This window comes from Labrus mixtus, chromosome 19, assembly GCF_963584025.1.
Source record: "Labrus mixtus chromosome 19, fLabMix1.1, whole genome shotgun sequence".
Classification (NCBI taxonomy): domain Eukaryota; kingdom Metazoa; phylum Chordata; class Actinopteri; order Labriformes; family Labridae; genus Labrus; species Labrus mixtus.
The window spans coordinates 4,620,164-4,644,986 of NC_083630.1; the positions used below are offsets into that span (position 1 = coordinate 4,620,164).

General features: G+C 44.0%; 1 protein-coding gene across 2 annotated transcripts in view; it reads left to right on the forward strand.

Annotated features, from left to right (window-relative positions):
* nrp1a (neuropilin 1a) overlaps window positions 1-22,804 on the forward strand; it is a 68,728-nt gene extending 45,924 nt beyond the window's left edge. Inside the window, exons 8-18 of one of the 2 annotated variants that reach the window (XM_061065014.1) lie at window positions 3,436-3,591; window positions 7,189-7,333; window positions 11,002-11,333; window positions 13,463-13,607; window positions 15,459-15,569; window positions 16,324-16,374; window positions 18,664-18,807; window positions 18,935-19,212; window positions 19,338-19,434; window positions 19,541-19,594; window positions 19,844-22,804. In XM_061065014.1, the coding sequence (XP_060920997.1) occupies window positions 3,436-3,591; window positions 7,189-7,333; window positions 11,002-11,333; window positions 13,463-13,607; window positions 15,459-15,569; window positions 16,324-16,374; window positions 18,664-18,807; window positions 18,935-19,212; window positions 19,338-19,434; window positions 19,541-19,594; window positions 19,844-20,130 (1,800 nt within the window). In that variant the 3' untranslated portion in view covers window positions 20,131-22,804. The remainder of the gene's footprint in view (window positions 1-3,435; window positions 3,592-7,188; window positions 7,334-11,001; window positions 11,334-13,462; window positions 13,608-15,458; window positions 15,570-16,323; window positions 16,375-18,663; window positions 18,808-18,934; window positions 19,213-19,337; window positions 19,435-19,540; window positions 19,595-19,843) is intronic. The other variant, XM_061065015.1, reaches the window with a different exon arrangement.
* The last annotated feature ends 2,019 nt before the right edge of the window (window positions 22,805-24,823 follow it).

A 24,823-nucleotide genomic window follows, 5' to 3' on the forward strand; every position in this document is an offset into this window, starting at 1 on the left:
TGCCAAAACCTTTCAGAAATTCCAATGATTCTCTTTGCCACGCCATCTCTTTGGTTTTGTGTGACTTTAAAACTAGCAGACCACAAACTAATGAAAGTATGTCAGACTTTCAGCCCTTTAAACCGGGCACTGTACCACACCCAATGGCAGAGAACCCCTCTAGAAATTGCTACCCTTTAAATAAAAACATTAATTTACAGAAAAAGCACTTTCCAGTTGGCCTGCTTGTTGATGGAAGTCATACATCAGTCCATCGTTCTTCAAACTGCCCATGTTTCACCACTTTCAGGTTCTGAAATTGTGAGTCTGAGCACCCATGAGTGTTCCCAATTAGCACCAGCACTCATTTCATTCCCAGAGGCTACTCTTCTTCTCCATTACACCTAATGAGATCCTTTCAGAGAAAACATCCCAGGGCCAAGTCTCCCTATTAGACCTTTTTTTTTTTTTTTAGCCTTTTCAGTAAGCTACAATGCCATTGGTGCAGACAGGAAAGGAGTCAGTCTGGCCCATTTGAACACAGATGTTGAAGACCTGACTGGGTTAATATGCACATGCACAGGCCTCACTGCCATGCAACCGTGCTTTCTCTTTCATACGTTTACCCGGCAGAGAGGAATTCTGCTGCTGCGTTATTAAATGGGAACCGTCTGAAGCTGCAGGGATTTGATTTTGTCTCTATTTGTAGACCCACAAGAAATCTGGGTCTTACTGTATAAGCCTCTTGAGCCTGTAGACAGGAACAAAAGTATTCTGTCTCAGTATTTGACTGTCTTTTTTGTTAGTCTCCATCCATCCAAATCCTTTGAGTAGCCCAGAGAGGGAGCGAGAGAGAATAGCACGGTGGAACCTCATTTATTGCTCCCATCTGTTTATGTCTTTTTTACTTCTGGAAGAGAATTTGAGGAGCAGGAATGGCCGGCGTTTTTTGTGGCATTCAGATGTTCCTTTCCTGCTCCTTGCTACGAGTCATTAAGCGTGGTGCGGTGCTGTATATAAGGTTGGCAGAGGAAGCTAGCTGGCGCTGGCTGTATGGTTTTGACAAGCTGGATGTGCTCTATGGAGATTTCTGCAGGCAGATCACGCTGGCTTTGATTTTCTAAAATATGTGCATGCTTCTGCATCTGTCTGCTCAGCCCCGCATAAAGGATTTCACTGTTGTCGCTCTTTCGCACACGCACATACCCATGATCTTCTCTGCGTCGATTCAGTAATCTACTCAAGACTCTGGTCGCCATCCATCAGAGCCGGAGCCCATCCCACGTCGACATCAAAGGCTTTGTGTCTCATCACGATCTGAAAACGCGTTCCACCAACGCCCTGGCTTCCTGCATCGCTCCTGTGTCTAAGTGGCGTCTGCACGCAACACCATTACTCCTTATTAACGTCAGCTCAGCCTGTCAGAGACGGTGTTAACGCTTGTTAAAATTAAGCACGCTACTTCATACTCAGAGGAGTTTGCATTCATTTAAAAGCCTTCAGATTCACACTTCGCCCACTCTTTTCCTCTGTTCTGGATGGAGGTATGGTAACATGAGTTGGGGAGCCTCAGCAGAGGTCAAGGAGAGACAATTTGTCATCATCTGTGGCTGAAACATTCTGGGTTTATCTCAGAAGAAGCAACAGCTGAGCTCACCTGCAGGCTCTCAGTCTGACCTTTAGTGTGACAGTGAAGTCAGGCAAGAGAATGCAACATTAACCAGGGCTGTCCGAAGATCTTAAGTCGATAGAGATCATTAGTTTAAGACATTTCACATTTTGTTGTTGGACATGTGTGGAGTTAGTTTCAAAACCATCAGATATTGGTTTAAGTTGAAGGCCTAGTAAAGCGTTATGAGTTACATTGTTAAGACATCACTAAATAACAAATAAATTCAGCACTAAAAATACAGATGTCACATTTGCAGAGAGCTGCATGTTAACGAAAATGCTAACACCAAAAGCGTTGGTCATTTTTGAACTTTTCAGAACAACTAAGACTGAGATAAAACATGAATTTTAACTTAAAAACTCCATCTTTTCCCCAACTTCTGTCCTCCAAATTTAAGTTTGGAGACATGTATTTATCCTCAGACTTTATCAGTTAGCTTTAGCCTGGCTTGTAGTTGCTAACATGCTAATGATATCCCTCCTGAAAAGAGTGTCTGAAATATTGTGGTCATGATGAGTTAAACAGGAGCTTTATTCTCAAAGTGGTGTCAACACAACCTGAACCTTACCTTGTTTGGACAATCTGCCCACTCCTTACAACCAATGGAAAACATTTTTTTTATATCCTTTGGACATGTATCTACCTTGCAGTTTTCTAAGACACACACTCACACACCCACACACACACACACACAGAGGAGAAATTCACTTCAGATTAAATGAAACAGATGCAAAGATGGGGGATGATGTGCAGTTCCTGGATGGAGTTTAAGTTATGCAAGTTACAGATCAGTTAAAACTTGGTATAATGGGGGAGCTGGTGGTGTGGTGGTTAGTGTGCGCGCCCCATGTATGGAGGCTATAGTCCTCCAAGCGGGCGGCCCAGGTTCAAATCCGACCTGTGGCTCCTATCACGCGTGTCCTTCCCCACTCTCTCTCTCTGTCCACTGTCCTATCTCTCGAATAAAAAGGCACAAAAAGCCTGTTTGAAGTCTATTCTTAACGCAGAGACAGAAACCAGGGTGACGTCTCAAAGACAGCGTTACAGTGTGTTGTGTCTTTTCCTGGCAGTGATGGTCATGGTTGTGAACGTTGCGACAGACACGTCACTCCTTAACCACCTCTGAGACAAACCAGTTTCCTTCTGTGCAGGATCAGCTCTTAAAGCAGCAAACACTCTTGATCACGTATACACGCGACCACAGAACAGCCCCCCCCGCTCCGTGCCTCTCTGACCCCACAGTCTCCTTGTGAGATTATAACAGCCCTGCAGTAATGTGCTCTGCTGTTCACTTCATAAAGCCCTGCATGTTTTAAAAGGTAGAATATTTGATATTCAATCGGTATCTCTTTCCTCCTGGCCAGTTTTGATAATGTGATTGCAGAGCTCGCTCTATTCAATATTCACTTTGAGCCAATAAGCTCTTGTCTCCCGTCTCAGGAAATTAAGTTGTCATCCTGTGTCTTTCTCATTAATGTGAATATCGTTTCATTGCTGTTTATTAAATTCCAGGTAGCAGCACGATGAGACCAAAGCCAGAGGTGAATCTAATAGTTGGTTTATATTTTTAACTCTTCATCTTGTCAGTGCATTATTAATACAGGCCATGCAACGAGAGCCTTTTCACAAAACCCATTAATTGAACAGGCACTTTATTCCAGCGAGGTTAATTAGGATTCTCCTAAACACTTTCTGAAAGGGGAAAAAATCGTTTCATTTTTAGAGCTTCTTCTGTTTTTTTCTCACTTGTCTCCTCTCTCTCTGTTTTTTTTTTTTCTTCATAGGTTGACCTCGGGTTCCTGCGGTTCATCTCAGCCATCGGTACCCAGGGCGCCATTTCCCAGGAGACCAGAAAGGTTTACTTTGTCAAGTCCTACAAAGTGGACGTCAGCTCTAACGGAGAGGACTGGATCACTTTGAAAGAAGGCTCCAAACAAAAGGTAGGAGATTTTCGCAAAAATCGCAAGCGATAGATTGGAGGGGGGGTAGGGAACAATGAAAATAGTATAGAGCCAAAACACCCTTCTAACTAATGCACTGAAAATTATCAACTAAACCACTGCTGCCAAGCAGCTGACTCGAAACTAAATTGTCCGGGAGACCCAGAAACAATTCACGAAAGTAAAGGCGGCCAGGGAGGCCTTAAAACTCAAGACAAAAGGCTGGGGTGTATCAACTACCCAGCACCCAAAGTTATTTTGGCAATAGACACAAATCCACAGAAAGTTATTTGTTTGTGTTCATGAACACACAGACAACAAGCGACAACACAGGGAGAACCTCTCACTACCTCTGAAGGTGAGATAATGAGTCAGCACAGAGCACTGAATTCCAGGAGTATATATAAGCTCCCCACACCTGGTTTTAATCAAGGCCAATCAGCCACAAACACACCTGACTCTGCACTTAGGTGATTCATTCACCAACCCCAGTGAGAAGCCAGAGAGTGTGTCCTTACATTAGTCTAATGATGACATCACCTCTGCGACTTCATTTGCACGGCAGCTTTGTATTGGCGAGAGTCTGGCAATATGATCGTATTCACAACCGATGATCAAATTGTAATACATAGTGAAGTGATGCATTTCTTATCTTACTTTAGGAGAGCAGTCATTTAGCAAACACATTTCTCCATGTGCAAAAAAATCTGAGTAAATTACCGGTAGTACATTTTATGCCAACATCTAACACCATATGACTGTTGTCGTGCCCTAAACGAATAAAATAATATTTTTTTGCTTGTTCAATATCAAATAAAAAATCCATGCATATTGTGTAAAATTGTTATGTTACCAAAGAATATAATTTTGCAATATTGCAATTTGATTTATTATTATTTTTTACCACTACTTTGCCCTAGAAAATAAAATTAAAATTAAAAAGAAATTCCTGGAAATATGATTCTCTGTTAACTCCCTATACACCTTAACCACCTTTATGTCTACATCCCAGTATCAGAGAAGACTGGACAATAAAAGTAGTTTATTTTGTGTCAGCATGTCCAGAGACGACGTCGTCAAAGCCCCCACACACACACGTACCACACTTGAAATAGATTCCATCACAGTAAAGCCGACATCTGACTTGAATTGTGGTCTCTTCTAAAGTTGCCTTTGAGCTCAACAAAAGGGGGAATGCCCAACTATGAGCACTCAAGTCTCCTTCTCCCAACATATAATTACACACTTTCGTCGGCATGGCAGTGATCCCACCGTCTTTGTCAGTGCGTGATATTTCCAGCATGGGCTGCGGCCCTTGTCGCCATAGGGAGGATTATTTAAGGAATGTATCTCCTGTTTTATGTCAGGCACCCGTCAAGTTGTCGTAAAAGAAGCAGGCGATGACAAAAGACTTGACAAACAGGAGTTAAAGGGGATATTGATAGAAAGAAACGGGAGAGGCTGTCATGTTTGAGCAGCTGGTGGAGGAGAAAGGAAAGGAGGGATGGCATGCTTGACCGGAGCGTGACAGGCTGAGACCATCGATTGCTGATCAGCATGTCAAACAGAGCAGCTTTTTGTCCATCTGGAGGCGAACATGCCCTCTGCGTGTGTGTTCAAAGGGGGTCAGAGAGGCATGAGTGTCTGACAGATCTCATGTAAATAACACTAGGCTTCTTTCTTTTTTTTTTTCGGTGTTTGAGGAGTAACAAAAAAAGTTCTGAACAGCAGCAAACCATCCAAACAAGTGTGTTTGTGCCTCAGCGTACACACGCCGCCCGGTCTGATTATTTTATGGTCCCTCCAAAGTACACAGTCCCCTCTGTAGAGTGGGAGCATAAAGGTGCCGTGGTGATCCTGGCCTGGGTTTTCCGCCACTCTAAAGTGCTTTTGTGCAGAGGGGCACCATTTGCTGCATGCTGAGCTTGCAGTTTGGCGTCGACGCTCAGCTCTTGAAAAAAAGGCACTTTACAGTCAGTGAGTGGTGAGTAGTCTTGCCGTGACATTTTTTAGAGAGTGGATGACTTTGTTGCAATAGTTGACGCAGTTGACAGGTATAGCTCAGGGAATGGGTCGCAGAGGGACGAATGCATCAGCCCTGTTGTGTGTTTCAGCTTTTATCTCTATCTATCTCCTCACCGCTGGTCTCCTCTCTGCCCTATAGCTACTCAGTCAGGGAGGTCAGTAGGTCGTATGGTCACCGGTATGATTCAATTACCCAGAATGAACTGCGATGGACTGTGGGGAGTTGTTTCCCTGGGTGGCCGTCCTCCTCGTATGGTGCTAGTAAACTGTCAACGGACCCCCGGGGGGGGGGGGGGGGGAACAGAGACATTTCTGACCTTTAAACAACACAGTGCAGTAAAACCTGTCCACCAAATCTGGAACCAGAGGACAGAAAGAAGGGCATCTTGAGCCAATCTGGTCTTGTCAGTGTTACATATACCGCCTCGGGTTTCACAGTCACAGTTCACAGCCTGTTTGTGCTGCTTCACGTGGAGAGAGAGGAAGTGTCAGGATGACGGGGGAATCTGCTCAATTAGTCTCAGATATTAGTTACACTCACAGGACAGAGCGTTAAGATTGCAAATATTATATAATGATAATGATGGTGACTTTTTGTGGCCCTTTAATTAAATCGTATACAGGTTAAAAAAAAAAAAAAATGTGCACCAAATGCATCACATCAAAAAAAAAGTCAAATAAAAACTGACGTTTCTTTCTGAGGAAAATAAAACTCACTCAATAAATATAACTTAGCTGCTTTGAATCATACTATGTCACTTGAACTTGTTAAACATCCCTTACATACACTCCTATTTTTATTGATTTTGTCCTTTTTTGTTATTAAATTGATCTACTAGCTTGTTTTGTGTTACTGCAACAGCTGAAACTCTCCTCTGGGGGAACAATAAAGGATGATTTCTTCTTGTCTTGTCTTGTAACTTTGACTACATAGAACTTGTATAATAAAAAAAATAATAATAATAGATTGCATGCATTGTGTTGTGTGGTGGCTGTAGCTTCTTTTTAAAAGCGCTACAAGAGTTGGCTTCCCTGATTGGTTGTGTCTTTGTGGGAAAAAAGGCTGACACCATTTTTTTGCTTTTGGCCGTTGCTGAAACCCTTGCAATAAACCAGCAGCAGATAAATATTTAGAAAGGGAGTTAGGAAAGTAGCAATGTCCTTAGCCAGTTAGGAGCTGTGTTGATAAGAAAGAGGGCCCCAGTTTGAACTGTTAATGTCATGTGACGCCGGTGCAGAGCAGCTAAGACTGGACTGATCTGCTCTTTCCTCGTGGTTCTGAACGTTATGACAAAGCAGAACAGACAAAAAGGTTATGCACTGAGATGCAAAGTGCAATCATTAATCAAGCTTGGTTTTTTGGGGGTTATTTTTTTACAAGTCATGTTTCATTGTTGGAAAAAAAAAACCTCCTCGTTTTATTTTTTTATTTCCAGAATCTCATTTAACGTGATTCTTTTTTCCTGCCTCGGCTCTCTCTATCTTTATTCAATGCAGTCAAGGTCTCCGAGCGCGCTCCACTCTGCATTTCAACTCCACGTGTTCAATAATTTACTTCTCTCTCTACTTCAGGTTTTCCAAGGCAACACCAACCCAACAGACGTTGTCAAGACGAAGCTGCCCAAACCCACACTGACACGTTTCGTCCGACTCCGTCCCGTTACCTGGGAAACAGGCATCGCACTGCGCTTTGAGGTGTATGGATGTAAGATATCAGGTTGGTACTGCTGCTGCATACATACACACACACAGCTCTGCTTCAATTTTGTCAGCAGCTCGACAGTCGACATAAATACTAAACCGCTTAAAACGCTGTAATCAGAAGAGACCACTCATGCACATATCCCAGCTTTGATTCTGCTCTCTTCTCGTTGCATCACATGTCAGTATGTTACACCAGGGCCCTGGCTGCACAAACCACTTCCTCCTGCAAGGTGTGGGATGAAGCACTATTTCTGTAAAAATCTCCCTCTAAGGCTAAAGCAAGCTGCTGCATTATAAAGGGGAGGGGGGGGGTACCTATTTATGTTACCCCATGTTTAGATGTTCTTCATATAATATAGATGCAGCTAACAGCCGGCAGCTGGTGTGGATCTATATGGTCCCATCCCTCCTGCTGATTGGGTCTCGGCCCCCTCTTTAGCCACAGTCTGTCTTCAGAAAACAGAGATTTGGTTTTGGCAAAGCTCCTCTCATCTTTGCCTTTTTGTCAATCTTATTTTAATGAGAGGTTAGTGTGTGTGTGTGCTTGTGTGTGTGGCTTGCTTTCATATGGCTAAGCACATCTGTCTGCATCTCTATGGGTTTATGAGCATGTGTATTGAATGTTAATTAAAGCTTGTTTGTACTTGGAAAAGAGAAACGGACGAGAAATAAACCGCCTCTATCGAGTCAGTGTTGTTCAGATTTAATCCTTATTGGCCTAAAGTTAGCATCAGGGTGAAGTCGTAGCGAGCCAAATGTGCTTCTGAGTGCCAGTGCTATGTGTGTTTGGAGGTTGGTTTTTTTTTCTGTTCTGCATCACAAGTGCGTGGCCGTGCATGTAATAGCAAGGCACAAGGCACTGTGGGCACAGCAGGGGTGCAGCTGTGGGCGTGTGTTACGGGCGCACGACCAGACCGCTGCACAGAGCGTAAACACATCACAAGATGGAAGTCACCACTGGGCCTCCGTAAAGGACGTCATCACCCCTGGGTGCTCTGAAGCCAGCTCCACTGCAAAGTCGCAGGTCGGAGAGAGAGAGAGAGAGAGAGAGGCTCAGAAGGGCAGCATAAACTCAGTGACTCATTCCGTACTTTAAGTTTTGAATCCCTGATACCAAAACTTTTCCGGAGAAAAAAAGAAAACTTTTGTTAAAAGAAATGTGGAGAGTTTTTTGGCGCAGCTCTACTTTTCTAGGAATGTGCTTCCATGGTAGCATCTTAAATATGTCACAAGAGATGTCATTTTTGAAAAGTAGGGTGCCTATAGTTCCAAACCCCAAAATGGGAAGGCTTAAAATTGCAGTTGTTGCTCTTAAGCATTCAACATCTGATGATTTCTTCAGGGGGTAGGACAATGTTTATCATTTCACACACATCATTAGCTCACCTTTGAACCAAGAATCCCATGAATAGAGCATTTATGTTGCTGGTTACTCTACAAAAGAAGGTGTTAGCCCTTTGATGCTCTTGGAAAAGACTCTGTAAGGCTAAGACAGCGTACTTTTTGCAATATGTATAAAACAACAATTTTCATTTGTATTATCTTTAAGACATGAGAAAATAGCTGGAGAGTGTTAAAAGCCAAGTTATTTAAGTGTTTAACACATATATATGTCTGGAGTTGGGACGCGTAGCTTGAAATAGGGACTATCCTTGAAAACCAGCACATCTGGTCACCATAATGTGGAGATTTATAAAACTATTCAAACGTACTTTTTTTAAGCCCCCACGTTCCACTTAAGAAGTCCAGGGCCATAGATCAGAGATGAGATTAGAGGAGTGGATCAGCAGAATGTTACAAGATGTTAATCATCCTGGTCGCGTGGCTCTTCTGATTCAAACAGCCCCTCATTAATAAACAGATCCACCGCCCTGTTGTTTGTAAATACACCACAGTGTATAAATATCCCTGATGAACCGCTGATGCTCCACCCAAACCCTCACGGTGACCACCGTAGCCACGTATCTCCATCCACACACAAGCAAGTCCACAAACACCCACACATGTTTGCTTCTCTGGGTGTGTCATTGCGTGCATGCCATCTCCGGAGCTTCTGTGATCACAGCTGATGTCGATTTAGAGCTCCAGATGAAGCGGGGAGTTCACCCAAGTGTCTACATTCAGATCAGAGACACACACACACACATACACTTTCAATCACACTCCGTATACCTTTTTTTCTCATTTTTTCTTCAAAGGCCTTTTTTGGTTTTCAGTGCCTCGACTTTGCATCGACCAGAGGCTCGTTCGTGTGATCGCGCTCAAACAGAGCTCGCCAAAAAACTCAAGAAAGATGGTTCGAAAACCCTGAAACAGTCTGAAGGCTTTCACGCTGCCAGGGAATATTCCTTTTAGTCCATTTTTTTTAACTGCAGTCAAGGACCAAAGTTTTTTGCTGCATTAGAAAAGCAGAATATCTGAGTAGAAGTCGTTGCTCAGTTTTCCCAGATCCTGCCATGCTATTGAGTCTACCCTTGCAGAGGTACAGTTCACACTGTCCTGTAGAGACACAGAGGATGTTACAATGCCTGGATTTATCCCTCCGGGGGAGCCAGTAAATATGTTGTTGCTTACCGCGGGTCAGTGAATCAGTGTCTTGGGATTAATTGATTGAGAAAGGTTCAGAACAGACAGGGAGATTTAAAGGTACTTAGAGGGAGTCAGAGTCACACTTGTGGGGAGTCATGACATGGAGAAACTTTTGTGAGCCCAGGAGTAATCTTTGCGGCTTCAAAAGAAGTGTGTGATTGGATAGCTTACTGTCCAAATTCAATGCAAGACCCTGACCCTGTAAAAACTAGTCAGCTTGAAACTGGACAGCACACAAGGAGGTGGGTTAACATGAGTGATTAAAAACGGGTCCCTTGCTCATTACCAAAGTAGACCAGGTTGTGGTGCTGCATCCAGAAAACCCATCATGTTGAAACATGCAAATGGTTCTTAGCACTAGCAACAGGTTCTTATCCTGTTAAGCTCTAGATAGGCAGGGACGGCATCAAGAAAAAGCAGGATGAAAAAAAAGGCCTTCTTTGAAAACGTATCCAAAGATGCTAAAACCCGCAGAGAGTTAGGGAAGGATAAGATCTGAGGAGTAGAACAAAAGCAGGGGAAGAAAGTTTCAAAATGCGGACAGGAAACAACAAGGTGTTAAAAGACCCAGTCCCACAGATGTTGACAGCTGTGGAGCAGAAGGTAGATGAGTGCAGCAGCAGATAAAACACAAAGAGAATCTGTTTTTTGTGTGTCAGTATATTTCAGTCTACAGAGGGAGGAGGGGGTGGATAAGGGAGATGAAAAGAAAGAGCGCTCCCAGAATGCAGGACGTGGAAGCACCGACCGAGAGGAGGGTTTTAATTGGCTGCCTGGAGACAACCGCTTCAGGCAGAGGAATTAGTATGCATGAGGTCTGCAGACAGAAAGAGAATAGAGGCAGAGATCACAGAAACATCACAAAGAGTTTGGGGAATTGTCCTCCTCACTTTGGCTTTCAGTATTCCTGTCGCCCCTGTATGAACCTGAATCTCCACAAACCAGGCTTGTGGCATGATAAATGATGTTGTACTCCAAGCCCTTAGATATAGATCAAATCGTTTGTTGCCTATCTATCCATCATCTCTGCAGTTTTTTAATCAGTTTGCATCAAAAAGCTAAGTGCCGTTTGCTTTCCCTTTTGTCTTTCAGAGTACCCCTGCTCGGGCATGCTGGGCATGGTATCAGGTTTAATCACCGACAGCCAGATCACTGCTTCCTCACACACAGACCGGAGTTGGGTACCAGAGAACGCCCGTCTGCTGACCAGCAGGACGGGGTGGACCCTGCTGCCCCAACCCCAGCCCTTCACCAACGAGTGGCTGCAGGTGGACCTAGGTGATGAGAAATTGGTGAAGGGACTGATCATCCAGGGAGGGAAGCATCGGGAGAACAAAGTCTTTATGAAGAAGTTTCGGCTCGGCTACAGCAACAATGGATCCGACTGGAGGATGGTTTATGACACCAATGGAAACAAGCCTAAGGTGAGGATTTGGGTCCAATCCAGTTTACCCTCATTGACTTGACCACTTGAACCAAATCCTTTAGTCTTGCAGGCTGTGGTGCAGTGCAGGATTCTATGTTTTCTTTCAGGAATCGAGCAGTTGTTGTCAACTAGCCCTTCAAACGTTCCCCTAAAAACAAAGAGTGTTCAGATGCAGAACTTTGCAAACTGAGGCCGTTGATGATTGAACATTCATGGTAGTCATGTCTGACTCATAGGGACGTGCATTACATATGTCTGTTTCCCTGCTCCTTTACAAATAAACATAAAATCAACAAATAAATGCCAGATAGAAACCTATCTATTTGCACATAATCATACAAGATCTTTAAATCTGTGAAATGTCATTACTATAGACTTCAAAAGTCCAATGAGTGATGTACCTTTTTCTGTTTACTTTTGGACAATTTACCTTTATTTGATAAGAAAGCTTGAGAGAGACAGAAAATGTGGGGGGAGAATGGGGGATGACATGCACAAAATACCATCAGGACATTGAGTTGAACCTGCGACCAGTGCAAAGTAGAATGGGCACCTACTGACTGAGATCATCCAGCTCCCTTTGTAGCCTCATCCTCATTCTCAAGTCTTACTTCCCAGTCAATGGCACTACAAAAGTCATGGTAGGGCCATTGGGAGGGATTTGGGATTTGGCCTTCAGATGTAGAGCCGATGCTATGAAACCCCTTAAACAATGCTTGTTTCAGTAAGTGGATCAAAAATCAGAGTTATGTTTTCAGATCTGTGAACCAAACAGAGACAATAAACTCCTGCTCCTTCTTTATGTTCATGCAAAGTTCTGTCGAGGAACTGGGTCATTTATTAGTTCAATCCTTCACATAAAGTGAAAGAAAGGTTTTACCTTCGGCAAGCATGGAAAATGATGTGAACACATATCTCTAAAAATGGTTCTCTAATCCATTTGAACATTGATTCAGATTACGATGCATTTAGTTAATTTTCACCAGAGCGTTGCACCTAGCGGTAGTGAGTCATTAAGCAGTCGTTCCAAGTCAATTTCAGCAGTGCTTTGAATCACATTAGGATAAGCATCTCGAGACTCTCGGAGTACTTTTCCCACATCCCCCCCCCCCCACCTCCTGCTTTGTATTCTGCACGACACACCGCTCAACCCTTTCAACGGATAGCGGAAACCTCTCCAGCGAAGAAGGAGGGGGTGAAGGGAGTAAAGGGGGGAAAGCAGGCGAGGAAAGATGATGACGGGAGAGGAAAGTAGGAAGAGAAGTGACCCAAGATTTATCTACTGGTGTCATTGCACGCACAGAAGACCAACACTTGGCTCAATGCATGCACCCACTTACACACAAAGAATGTTATATATATATATATATATATATATATATATATATATATATATATATATATATATACATACATATATATATGAGCACATACACTACCACACACCTCCAGGAAGAGCTGCAGCAGCCCCGTCCCCAATTACAAGCATCCCTGACAGGGCATAAATCTGATCCAGATGGGCTGATGCTTGATTTATGAAGGGAGTACAGAGGATCCATATCCCCCCCTGTCCTAGTTAGCCGCCTCTCTCCCCTCGCCTGAGAGGTTTCCAGCCTCTAAGTTGCACCAGGCTCCTTCACATGATAACACCCGTTAATCCACTCCCATCAATCCTCTATCTCCTTCTTTTGTTTTTCCTTCTCTTGCACCCCACAATCCTCCTCCGTTCCCTCATTTCTCCCCTCACTCGAGGAGGATCTAAAGCAGAGTTGAAGGAGCCGCGAGTCGTCTTTGACAGAGGTGCATGTCACGCTGTTTTTCGCCACCGGCCACATTCCTAACTCGCCTTAGCTGTGCTTTAGATGTCAGCGAGATGAGAGAGTTCTGGTCATCCTCTGTTCTATCCCATCATTTTTTTTTCCACCTACCCAGCACATCCCTCCACCCGTCTTCTGGTCTTCAGATGGCAGGAAGAAGTCTGCCTCGGGGTATCTAACTTTAGAGAGCCTAATCTGTTAAATGTCCCAAAGTGACATTATCAGCCATGTTGTACTTTTTTTTTTACTTACCTTTTCTTTTTCTTTCTCTGTGTCCCTCCTTCCACCTTCTCCCTGCTCCCCTGCACAGATCTTTGAGGGGAATAGCAACTATGACACTCCTGAACTGAGGACGGTGGAGCCCCTGCTGACACGTTTCATCAGAATATACCCAGAGAGGGCAACACCTGCTGGCATGGGCCTTCGACTTGAGCTGCTTGGCTGCGAAATTGAAGGTACCTCAGTCAGAACTTCTATTAAAATACACAAATGCGTTGTCTTTTTATTCTGGTTAAATGATCACTTTAGTCCTCTAGCAGTATGCACAAAGAAGGCAAGTAGTGATGGCATTTCTACCTGTGGCGCTGATTTCTTTACCAGTGGTAATGATGTTGGTTCCACTGGTGGTAAAGTTATTCTTCAGATTGAAACCTTTTTATTTTTTTTTCCCTGCGCTGATGATGACATGTCCAGCTGTGCAGGGCTTTGAACTGCTGCAGTAAAAATGTCTCAGTGTTGACGCTACTTTCCGAACACCATTAGTGTTTTTATATCTCTGTCCAAATGTTCCAACAATGATGACTTGGTACATTCATTCACAGACTCTTCTAACATGTGTTCACATAAGAACAACGCTCACACTCAGGTCGACCATCAATCATCCGAGCTGATGACACGTCTGTATGTAGCGTGCTCAGTTGGGGTTATTAAAAGATGTTGCGTGTGTTGATCTCACAGCTGTCCAGCTTCTGCTCTTTATCCCTACAAGGGACAGTTGTCTTGTCTCCCGGCTACATCAAAGCTGCCCCCATAGATAGCCACTTGTAGAGGGGATCAAATGAAAGCCCACCTGGCCCAGTGGGATCATCGCAGCGTCGCCCCCAATCGCACTTCTCCCTACCTCTCTGCTTGTCTTTCTTCTTTCAAAGGGCTCCACACACCTCGCTTTCTTTAAAATTACCCCTATTTTTTTTTCAGCTCCCTTTCGAAGCTGATGTCGTGCAGAACCAGCTCAGCAATATAAGAGTGTGTTAGCGTTAGCCCTAAGTGGATTTACATATTGGATTTCAGGGAGGCCCGTTCGGTTGTAAGCCTCATGGTCTCCCAGCGGGAGCTTTAGTCAGATGACAATGCTTGTTTTCAGTGTTAATGCCAAACTCACACAGACATAAACACACAGAGCAACCGCAATCACCCTGCCAAACATGTGGTTACAGGCATGTATACACACACACACGCACATACACAGGTGCTTGTACTAGTGTGTACAAGCATGTGTGTGTGTGTGTAGCAGGCCATAGCAGGAGGGCTAAATCCTCATTTCTGTGAGAGGCTCCCCTGACGCAGTGCTGACCCCATCCCTGACCTTCCCCACCCTGAATCTGACAGGGGCTGATCTGACTCATATTTCATCGTGCAGAGGGAGAGAGCGAGAGCACACTGGCTCAAACACACATACTGTACACATACATCTTTCAGGCAGTTTGCCCCCTATCTGTCTATGTCTGTCTCTCTCTCTGTGCTTCTCTCCTCCTTCCTCTCCCCTTCCTGCACACTGGGGAAGCCCGCTCATTACTCAGTCATTGTAAACACATACAAATGCACACACACCGCAGCACGGCTGTGCAGCAGTGGAGCGTGGAGTCGATCTAAGGCCAAACCCACATCCAAGTACATTGGGGCCATAATGATAGGGCGCTTTGGCAGCCAGGGGCCCTGCCTGTAGCCGATCCCAATCCCTGCTTCTCCGTCTTTGACTTTCAGCCGCACTTAAGAGCCGCACTTTAGCTTCAACTGTATTTATAGACCCACACCTCCACAACATGATAAAAGGGGGAGGGGAGCGCTGATAATGGTTCAGTCCTAGATTTAATTACAGCTTGTAACTCTGGTTAAAACATACTGAGCATACATAAATACAATTCTGTGTTTTTTTGCTTTTTTCATTTTTTTAGAGAGAAATCTTCTCTAAAAAGGTCTGTGTCATATTAAGACATATTAAGGAGCTCTCTCCGTCCCAGGCCTGTCATCAGTGCATAATATAATATATCTAATATATTTGTATCTTCTTTTTCTTTTCCTTACAGCTCCTACTCTCCCACCCACCACAGTAGCACCGAGCACCACTCCATCGGACGAGTGTGACGACGACCAGGCGAGCTGCCACAGCGGCACAGGTGATGACTACGACGTGACAGGTGCTAACATCGCCCTCATGAGACTGCAAGCTTAACCCCCACCCCCACTCCCCCTTTTTGCCTTCCCTTCTGCTGTGGCTCAAGCCAAATCTGCTCGGCTCTCCCAGCCTCTGTCGCTCTCTGTAGCAGTTAGATTTGACACCGAAGCAAATCTGCCATCTACTGTGCCCACTTGCAAGCACGTATGCATGCACCCACATGCCTGCTGGCATGAACAAAGCTCTAATTAGCTGCACCTGTAGCACCTACCTCCTTCCTCAGTCTATCTCCTCTTACCTCCACCTCTGCAAACTCAAAAGAGACGATTATTGCTAGGCAGATCGATCAATGTGCACGTCCACACAAAACTGCTTCTGCACCTAAACCGACAATCAGTTCTGCCTCTGCCTCTTTCTCTCTCTGTCCTTTAATCTCACACCTGCACCTATTTTTTTTCCTCGCGCCTCTTGGCCTCATTTCCCACTAACCCAGTAACTCTCTGAAGCTTCACTGCTGCCTGCACTCCCCATTAACCAGCAGTCTCCAATGATGAGCATGGCACTGTCTCAGTCACGTGTTACAGAAGCATTACATAAGTGCTACACAGTGGCTACATGGAGACAAGGCAGTTAAAGAAAAGAAAAGAAAAAGACAGCTGTTCTGATAAGCTTATTTTAGATAGCATGGAGACATTCTGTTTTCTAGAAAATACACAAGTTATTATTAAACTCTAGACGTGCTAAGCTAACCCTGCTAATGTGTTGTGTTGTGATAGGTGGTACCCTTATGCCAGAGACCACTACTGCTGAGGTGGATACCATCCCAGGTGAGCAAAAGAATAATATTTTTCTTTCCCATATTCTGTATGATAAGATATCTCACTAAATGCTGAACATGCATTTTCCCATTTGATCAAAATACATGTTCAATATTTGCATGTATGCCCATATCTGGCCAAACATTCATATAAAAGGCTTTTGTTGTCTGATATTTAATAATTCATTATAGTGGAAAAACATCAATAAAATACTCATCTGTGGAGGGGTGTAATAATGTTGCAACCAAAGAAAAGCGTTCTTGTGTTTTTATGTACTTCTACCTTTGGGGCAGGACCTTCCAGCTAGTTTCTGGTTTATGTGTTGTCTCTGTGTTTGTGTTTGCATGTTCCCACATAAACACCATTCAGTGTCAGAGACAGGTTCCTCCTTAGCGTTCCTGCTTTTAAAGGAATCACTAATGTGCAGGATCAGACGATGCAACTTTCAGCATCAAATGGAAGAATGTTGAAGCAGAGTAAATATTCAACAACTCGAGGTTTTTGTGAATTAATTTCCATAGTTTTATCAAAGCTGCGTACCTCCACTAATGATTGCCAGCTTAAGGCAGCTTCTCCTCTGATGTGTGTCTGTTATTAAAGCTGATGATATGGCCCTGAGAGGCTCCCTCTGACAGGGTGAGGGAGGTTGTGTGATGCAGGCCTGGCTGATGATTAGCACTGGTGCTCTGTTGCTGCCTCCTCAGCATAATCACTAATCACTGGGCCGACACAGACACAACGCTAAGCACACACACTCACACAAAACACACAACACAAAAACAAAGAAGCAAAATGCAAATGACCACAGGAAATGAGGTGTGCTTTGGGGTCACACACTCACACACACACACATACACACAGGCACATAGTGCTGTCTCCTCCAGCAGGTTGATGAGGCAGCAGCCAGCTGAGAGGCTCTGCCCCAGACTGACCTTGGCTAATGGGCCATAGGCTCCACCCAACCCCCTTCACTCCATCAGCTGGCTCTGTGGTCTGTCTGCAGTCTGCAGGGGCTCTAGCTATTATAGTAAATGAGAGCTGAGGTGCAGGTGTGTGTTTGCATATCTGTGTGTGTGAACATAACTAATCATTTGTGGGTAAACACTTCTCCATCTGACTTCTCATTTCAAGAGCCTCAAACTATGCGTCCTTATCGGCTCTGTGTATTTGTAGGAAGTAATGTTTGAATGTTTGCGCTCTGTGCACTCTAATCTCAAAAGGCGTTGTTTTCCATGTTCATTCGGAGAAAAAAAAAGTCTGAATTTCTTTTCATCAAATGGCCATGTGAGTCATGGCTGCTCATCTCATCCAGAACTGGTTGGTAGCCTCAGTCAAAGTCTCCAAAGAATGGAAAAATAAAAACCCAAAGCCTTTTAATTGGAAATGGGATGTCTCGACGAGGCTTGGCGTCTGAAATGTGGTTCCACATGGGAATTCCATCCTTTGTGTTTAATGGGAACATAGAGCCTCTGCTTGCAGTAGCTAGTTAAAATCTTCCCATTATTAAAGGGAATATTGGCTCAGGCATTTGGAGAGCTGCCTTGTTGTATCTCTAAAGGCATCTCATGCCTTCAGAGTTTAAGGCCATGGCTAACATCCCAAACATCTCTCTCCCTTGTGTTCCTTGGAAGTCTTCCTTTATCCAATTTAAAAAAAACACTGAAGCCTGAGCTCCCACACGTTGTCATGCTTCTACTAAGGCGCGGCGTGTGTCCATGGGGGATGGCATTGTCGGAATGGGGGCCCCGGCACTGTTACCATAGCTTTCTTCAAAACCTCAAGTCTCTGCTCTCATTAAAATCCTGAGTTCTCTGCAGGTTGCTATGAGCATTGCTTTTTTTCAACAGACACCGTGTCCAGATTCCATCTCCCTCTTCCCCTGTCCCCCTCTTTGTGCTTTGCCAGTCCTTACTGTCATTCCATACATCTTTATTTACCCTGTGATGTTCATTTAAAGAGATCATTCCTGCTGCAAAGAAATAAGGTCTACTTGAGGTCATCATGTTAGAGACATAACTCGCTTTCTGTCTCAGTCTGTTGCTTCCTCCTGAGTTTGCTGTTTTTTATCTCTGTCAGCTGTGGGTCTCAACATCCCATAGTTCTTTGCTGCCCTCTAGTGCCTGGTTCTAATTAGAATGAGTGGTTGAAGCCCCAAAGTGTAGCCTGCAGTCATTTCATGATCGGCCCGAGGGTCATTGTTCAGATTAAAGCCCAGAGAGCTCTTGGCAATTTTTCCTTTTTGTAATAAGAAGAATGATGAAATGCAATATCTTGACCTTTTTTTTTATTACTTTGCAGCTTTTCTGTGGTTTGCCTGTGACTTTGGCTGGGCAAATGATCCGTCGTTCTGCAGCTGGACATCTGAGGACACCGGCTCCAGGTGGCAGATCCAGTCCAGTGGTACCCCGACACTCAACACTGGACCAAACATGGACCACACAGGTAAGGACACTATTGGGAATTGCACAACTGAGCCAGACCAAAGCTAAAAGACTAAATCCTGTCCACTTTAGAGTTTGGCAGTTTTTCGTCTGTTAGCCTGTTTGTTAAAAGATGTTTTTCCCTACAGGTGGATCAGGGAACTTCATCTACACCCTCGCGACTGGCCCCCAAGAGACGGAGGTGGCTCGCCTGGTCAGCCCCGTGGTCGGCTCCCCAGACTCAGACTTGTGCGTGTCCTTCTGGTACCACATGTTTGGCTCACACATCGGCACTCTGCATATCAAGCAGCGCAAACAGACAGTCGACGGTCCCGCTGACATCCTGCTGTGGACTGTAAGTGGTCACCAAGGAAACCGCTGGAGAGAGGGTCGTGTCCTTGTGCCGCGTACCAACAAACCCTATCAGGTAACTTGGTCCACCTTTCACTACGTGACCCCTCTGAGCATTGATCTTTGTATCTGTGGTCCGTCCATTGTGGTATTAAAGAAAATGTTGCCTAAAAGTCAAGCTGTGCTTTTTTTTTTTTCAAGGTGGTGATCGAAGGTCTGGTGGATGGAAAGAGCTGGGGAGACATTGCTGTGGATGACATTAAGGTTCTCAATGGACTCAGCATGGCAGACTGTAAAGGTGAGGCTGCATTCACATCTCGGTGATAAATACGATCAAGTAGTTTGTGAATGCTGCACAGTTTTCTTGCGGGGTTGGATATAACTAGAATTTTCTGTTCGAACAGACCCTGATGTGCCCACAGAGCCGATGCTACCAGAGGATCGCATCAATGAAATCCGTAAGTCATTTCATATGGAGCGTTTATTTAGCAACATACCTATTTAGTAACTATCGACTTTGACCATGGCCCAATGGCCTGTGACCACCAAATGTTACTCTGTGGCCACCAAATGTTACTCTGTGACCACCAAATGTTACTCTGCGGCCACCAAATGTTACATATAGGTGGCCCGGCTTTATCCACCAACTTTACTGCTACACTTCAAGGCTTCCTCATCTCACTCACCTCTTCTGCTTTTGTCTCCAGTTGAGGACATCACTGAGTATCCAGACTTCGTGGAGACCAACCAGATCAGCGGAGCAGGCAACATGCTGAAGACGCTCGACCCCATCCTCATCACCATCATCGCCATGTCGGCCCTCGGGGTCTTCCTCGGGGCCATCTGTGGCGTGGTCTTGTACTGCGCCTGCTCACACGGCGGCATGTCGGACAGGAACTTGTCGGCCCTTGAGAACTATAACTTTGAACTGGTGGATGGGGTTAAGTTAAAGAAGGACAAACTCAATGTACAGAGCTCATACTCAGAGGCGTGAGCGGAGGACTGAGAGCATCGTGTGACTGTGTGACGTGCAGAGCTCGCAGAGCGTGCACCAGACTGGCTGTAGGCACATCCTCCTCAGCGAGTGGGCAGGCTCAAAGGACTGCCAACCACCCTCAACTCACAGGATGAGGGACAGGTTCAGGAACCAATGGGAGGTTTGGACTGACCCATGCTTTTCTCAGGAGCTGCAGTAAAAAGAACCTACCAGTAGGGGACACTGTGTACAAATAAACTACAGGAAAAAAAAATATGTACAGATGATTCAGATGATATTTTAATTTTCTATTTTGATTTTCATTCATTTTTACAATCGGATGCTGGTGTTGAGACCAATTTATTAATGATGTTTAAAGTATTTATCATTTCTGGGAAAGAAATCTCCTTTTTTTTAATTACTATAATCAGTTCATGAAGGTTGTTTATTTTCAACGTTAGAAGGAGACGTATCAAAATCTTAAATGAACCATATCCGGCAAAACTGTAGATTTGCCCCCATGGTGTGGCATACAGGGTGTGCCCATAACCCATGTACCCTTTCCCCTTTGACCTCTGTCATTCTAAAGTGAGGGTCCCATTCATGGCAATGTATGGTTCTGACAGTGCCTTTAGTACATTTCTGTTCTGATCCGGGTGTTTTTTACTGTACATGGCTTAAGTAATGACAGGAAACAGGGGCACATTATCTTATAAATATATCTGCAAATCAGGATTAACAATCTACCAGAGCGCTTTGTTTTGTTTGTTGTTGTTGTTTTTCTGTCCAAAAAAAACCACACACTGTAAATAAGTTTTAATATATTTTATTGCCCTTTTTAAAGAAAGTAAAAAGGAAAAAAGCTGCAGTATCCCTTTTTTTCATGGGTTTGTGTGTGTGTGTGTAAATACAATCTCCTGACTGTTTTCCTTGGAAGGTGCAGTGTTACGCTTTTTCATTTTTTACATTTCTTGCTAAGACAAGTAAGCTTTTTGTAAGAACTACAGCGACTTTCAATGTGCATTCAAGCCACCTGTCATGCAAACACCAACTTCACAAAAAACCCTCAAATGATTCTGAAGGTCACACACACGCAAAAAAATAAAAAAAACAGATGACATGACGATCTCTTGGAGATCTCCTTCAACACATTTCTCACTTCTTCATCTGCTGTGCATTCACCTGATTATTGTCATATAGCTTCAAACACGCTCATGTCAAAGGCAGAGGAGGTAGTAACACACAGAAAAATGTCTGCCAGCATACCAAAAAAAAAAAGAACAATCACCACTGCTTTGCTTTAGCTCGGCTAGCTCGTCACCTCCTCACAACACTGTGGATTGTTCACCGCAGAAGTGCTCTCTGGACAATGCAGCTTGAATGCACTTTGTTACCGATCCCCTCATTAAAGAGACGAGGGTTAGACACTCTAACTGAAGAATGGTGCTATCATTTCTTTAACCAGACACATTTGTCTCTTTAAAAAAAGAAAACAGAAAGCCCAGTTTGTATTGTTCACATGCTGTATTGTAGCTTAAGGCCTCATGGAGGCCTGCAAAGAGTTTTTACGTGTTTCACGTGTAGCAGCCATAACGTTGTGATGTCAGAGCTGATGTCATTCGGACGGGACACTGGTACAGCGAGGGATTTTGAGGGGCGTCACCTGAATCAGGTCACCTGGCCTCCCCTCCGCGGCGGCTTTACCAAAGGATGGTCGCCCCCTACTGGTTCACTGGGGGTTCTCACCAACACTCAAAAACATGAAAATGACAGTTTACCCATGATCCTTCACTCAGAAAAGAACTGAATACGCTTCTCCCCAAAGAGGGAGGGGACGATAGGATGCTTTTAGAGAGGAGTAATGTGTGTCACAGTGTGTGTTTTTTTAATCTCTTTATAAGCTTAAAAGAAGTGCAGATGTCACGTCAGTGTGAACTCTTCAAATCCCTGTTGAGACTGTTTGCAGGAGGATGAATCGGACAATCCCGCAGTCAACTCTTCACTACAAAGGGAAGGAACTCTGTGTGAACTCCATGTGAGACTGACAGTATCAGGACACAAGAACTCAGAACTCACAGGACAGGATCTCAGAGGTTTTCCCCCCACTCCACAATCAAACAAATCAAAAAAACTGGATCCTGGGAAAGGATGGCGTCGTTTCTTAACATCTGTGTTGCTTTGTTATGTCGTGCCGTGGTGAACACATCCTCAGCTTTGTTCGTTTCAGATTCGACCTCCCGCTCCCCCCCCCCCCCTCGACCTCTGCGGCACACCGTCCGCTGTATAGAGGACTGTAGCTCCAGCGACGTCTGCTAACACTTAGAGAGAAAAAGGATACTGTAGCGTGGACTCAAGAGAAACAATGTTGCACTGATAAATATATTTAAGAGGTTTATGTGTTTATAGCGTTCATTTGCAAAAAAAAAACAGAAGAAAGTCAAAAACACAAAAAACAAGTGTTCATTTCTTTCATCTTTTTTTTTATATCTATATATATAGTTTCAGATTATGTGATATAATTCTGAAATGTAAAATACTGAGATGTTTTCATTATTGAAAAATGCAAATAGATTTTCCAACAGTAACTCCCCCCCACACACACACACATTTACATGGCATACTGACGTTTCTTTTTGTACTGTCACTCCAATTTTGTGCAGATTTCGTTCTGTTTTTTTTTTTCTTTTTTTTTTTACAAAGAACAAGAAAATAAGACTTTTATTTTCAATACTGCTTCTGTAATTTGCTGTTGTAGAAAAAAAAATGAATAAACAGCAAAGCCTTAAAAAAGAGAAAAGGGAATATTTGTGTTGTGATCCGGAATCCAAAACCTGTTTTTCTTTTTTTCTTTCTTTTCTTTTTCATCCCGCCCCCCTGTCAGATCCTCGTCACAGCCGTGCTGTAAAGGTTCACCAGCAGCCTCTCAATCAGCTCTCAGAAGCAGCGTCTGTTTTTATCCCTCAGAGTCATGTGAAAGATAAAACTGCTACAGCGGGACGGTGATGTAAACGAGAACATTTTGTCTAGACTTTGTTTTACAGACTTTCGCTTTCCAAAGATTCAAATAAAAGGCATCTTCATATGAAAGCAGTCAATCGTTTATTTGTAATTACTAGTCTTTGTTTGGTGACTGTAACGGCAGAGAAAAGGCGAAAGATTAACTCTGGTAACATTTGAATAAATTGTGAATATTTAGGGCCAGACTTTAGAGCAGGTCAGAGACGTAAACACGCTTAAAACACATGAAATGAAGCTGAAGATATTAACTTAACAAACCTGCTCCTTCATTCACCTTACAAGCTGACTTATACTGAGCCCTGTTAGTCTCACTTCTTCAACCCACCCTCCTTCCCTTCCTCTCATCTATTCTCCCTCCTTCCCTTCCTCTCATCCATTCTCCCTCCTTCCTCATCCCTTCATCTTCTTCCAGTCTCCATCCTGAGTCTCCCTCGGCCCTGCAGTCAGTCCATCCTTCCAGACCAGCCGACTGACAACATCCCTATTCCATCATAATCATTACCTTAACATGCATTCATCTGTCTCATCATTTATATGATCTATCATTAAATTCCTAAAAGGCATATGGTTGTGGCCCGGTCCTTACTGGTGATGGTACTGACCCTTAATGAGACGCTGTTGTTAGCTCAGCTGTTTGTCCAGTCGTCTATCACGAGGTAGAAACAGCCGTTCGTTTACCTTCCCTCTCTTCTCTGTTGGCTTCTCTAATCTCTTTAGTTTGAGCCTCCTCTTCTCCTCCTTGGTCTTTCCATCGGCCTGTGACAGAGAGCCATCTTGAAGAATTTCTTAATAGGAAAGGAGACTTTGGTGGAGCACCAATGAGCGAGGATGCACTGGTGCATCTTTTACTGGAGTCTGTATGAAACACATGGCTTTATAATACAACACTACCCACTGCACCACCATGCAACCTGATGTGGGGATGTCAACGTTTATTAGATGCCTGTAGTAGCCATGACTCCTCATGACTCTTTCTAAGTGATCAACGCGAAATCCGATTACGATACGATGGCTGAGTTTACGTGCCGTTAGTTTGCCGACTATGAACGACTTATCGAGGTGTTCTTTTCCGATTATGAGATGTCCGATTTTTGGTCCGATGTAGGTCAGACTAAGATGTTTACATGCATTTAAAAAAGTCCAAACAGTGTCTGAAATCAAAAATTCAAATATCTAGCGCCATGTAACCCTACTGACAGAGAGGAGGCGAGGAAAGGAATCAAGGCTGTGCAATGCAAAACATGAGATGAGGATCTTGTGTCCTTGTCCCCTTCTTGCCACATGTTGATCTCTGTGTATATAAAGACATTTGAAGAACATAATGACAGCTTTTTTTGTATATAAAGGGCTTATATTTCAAACCTGGATGCCCCTGTGAGTCCTCTCCCCTCACTCTGCTCTCCTCTACATGCATCAAAGGAATTGAACATCTTTCAAGGTGACTCTGAGATCCATATGTGGGTCAGGGGCAGGACGAGAGAGGGGACGAGGACTCATTAAATGAAAAGTGTTGTCTCATTTTGCACAGACTCGGGAAACAACCAAGGGGAATATACTTAGTGAGTTAGTTTAACACTTGGAAATATTTCCCAAAGACAAAAGGAAAAGAATATTAGCAATCATTTGCTATGATAAAGATCATTACACATTTGCACATCTTCGATAAACAGCAGCAGCGCTCAGTCCCCCGTTA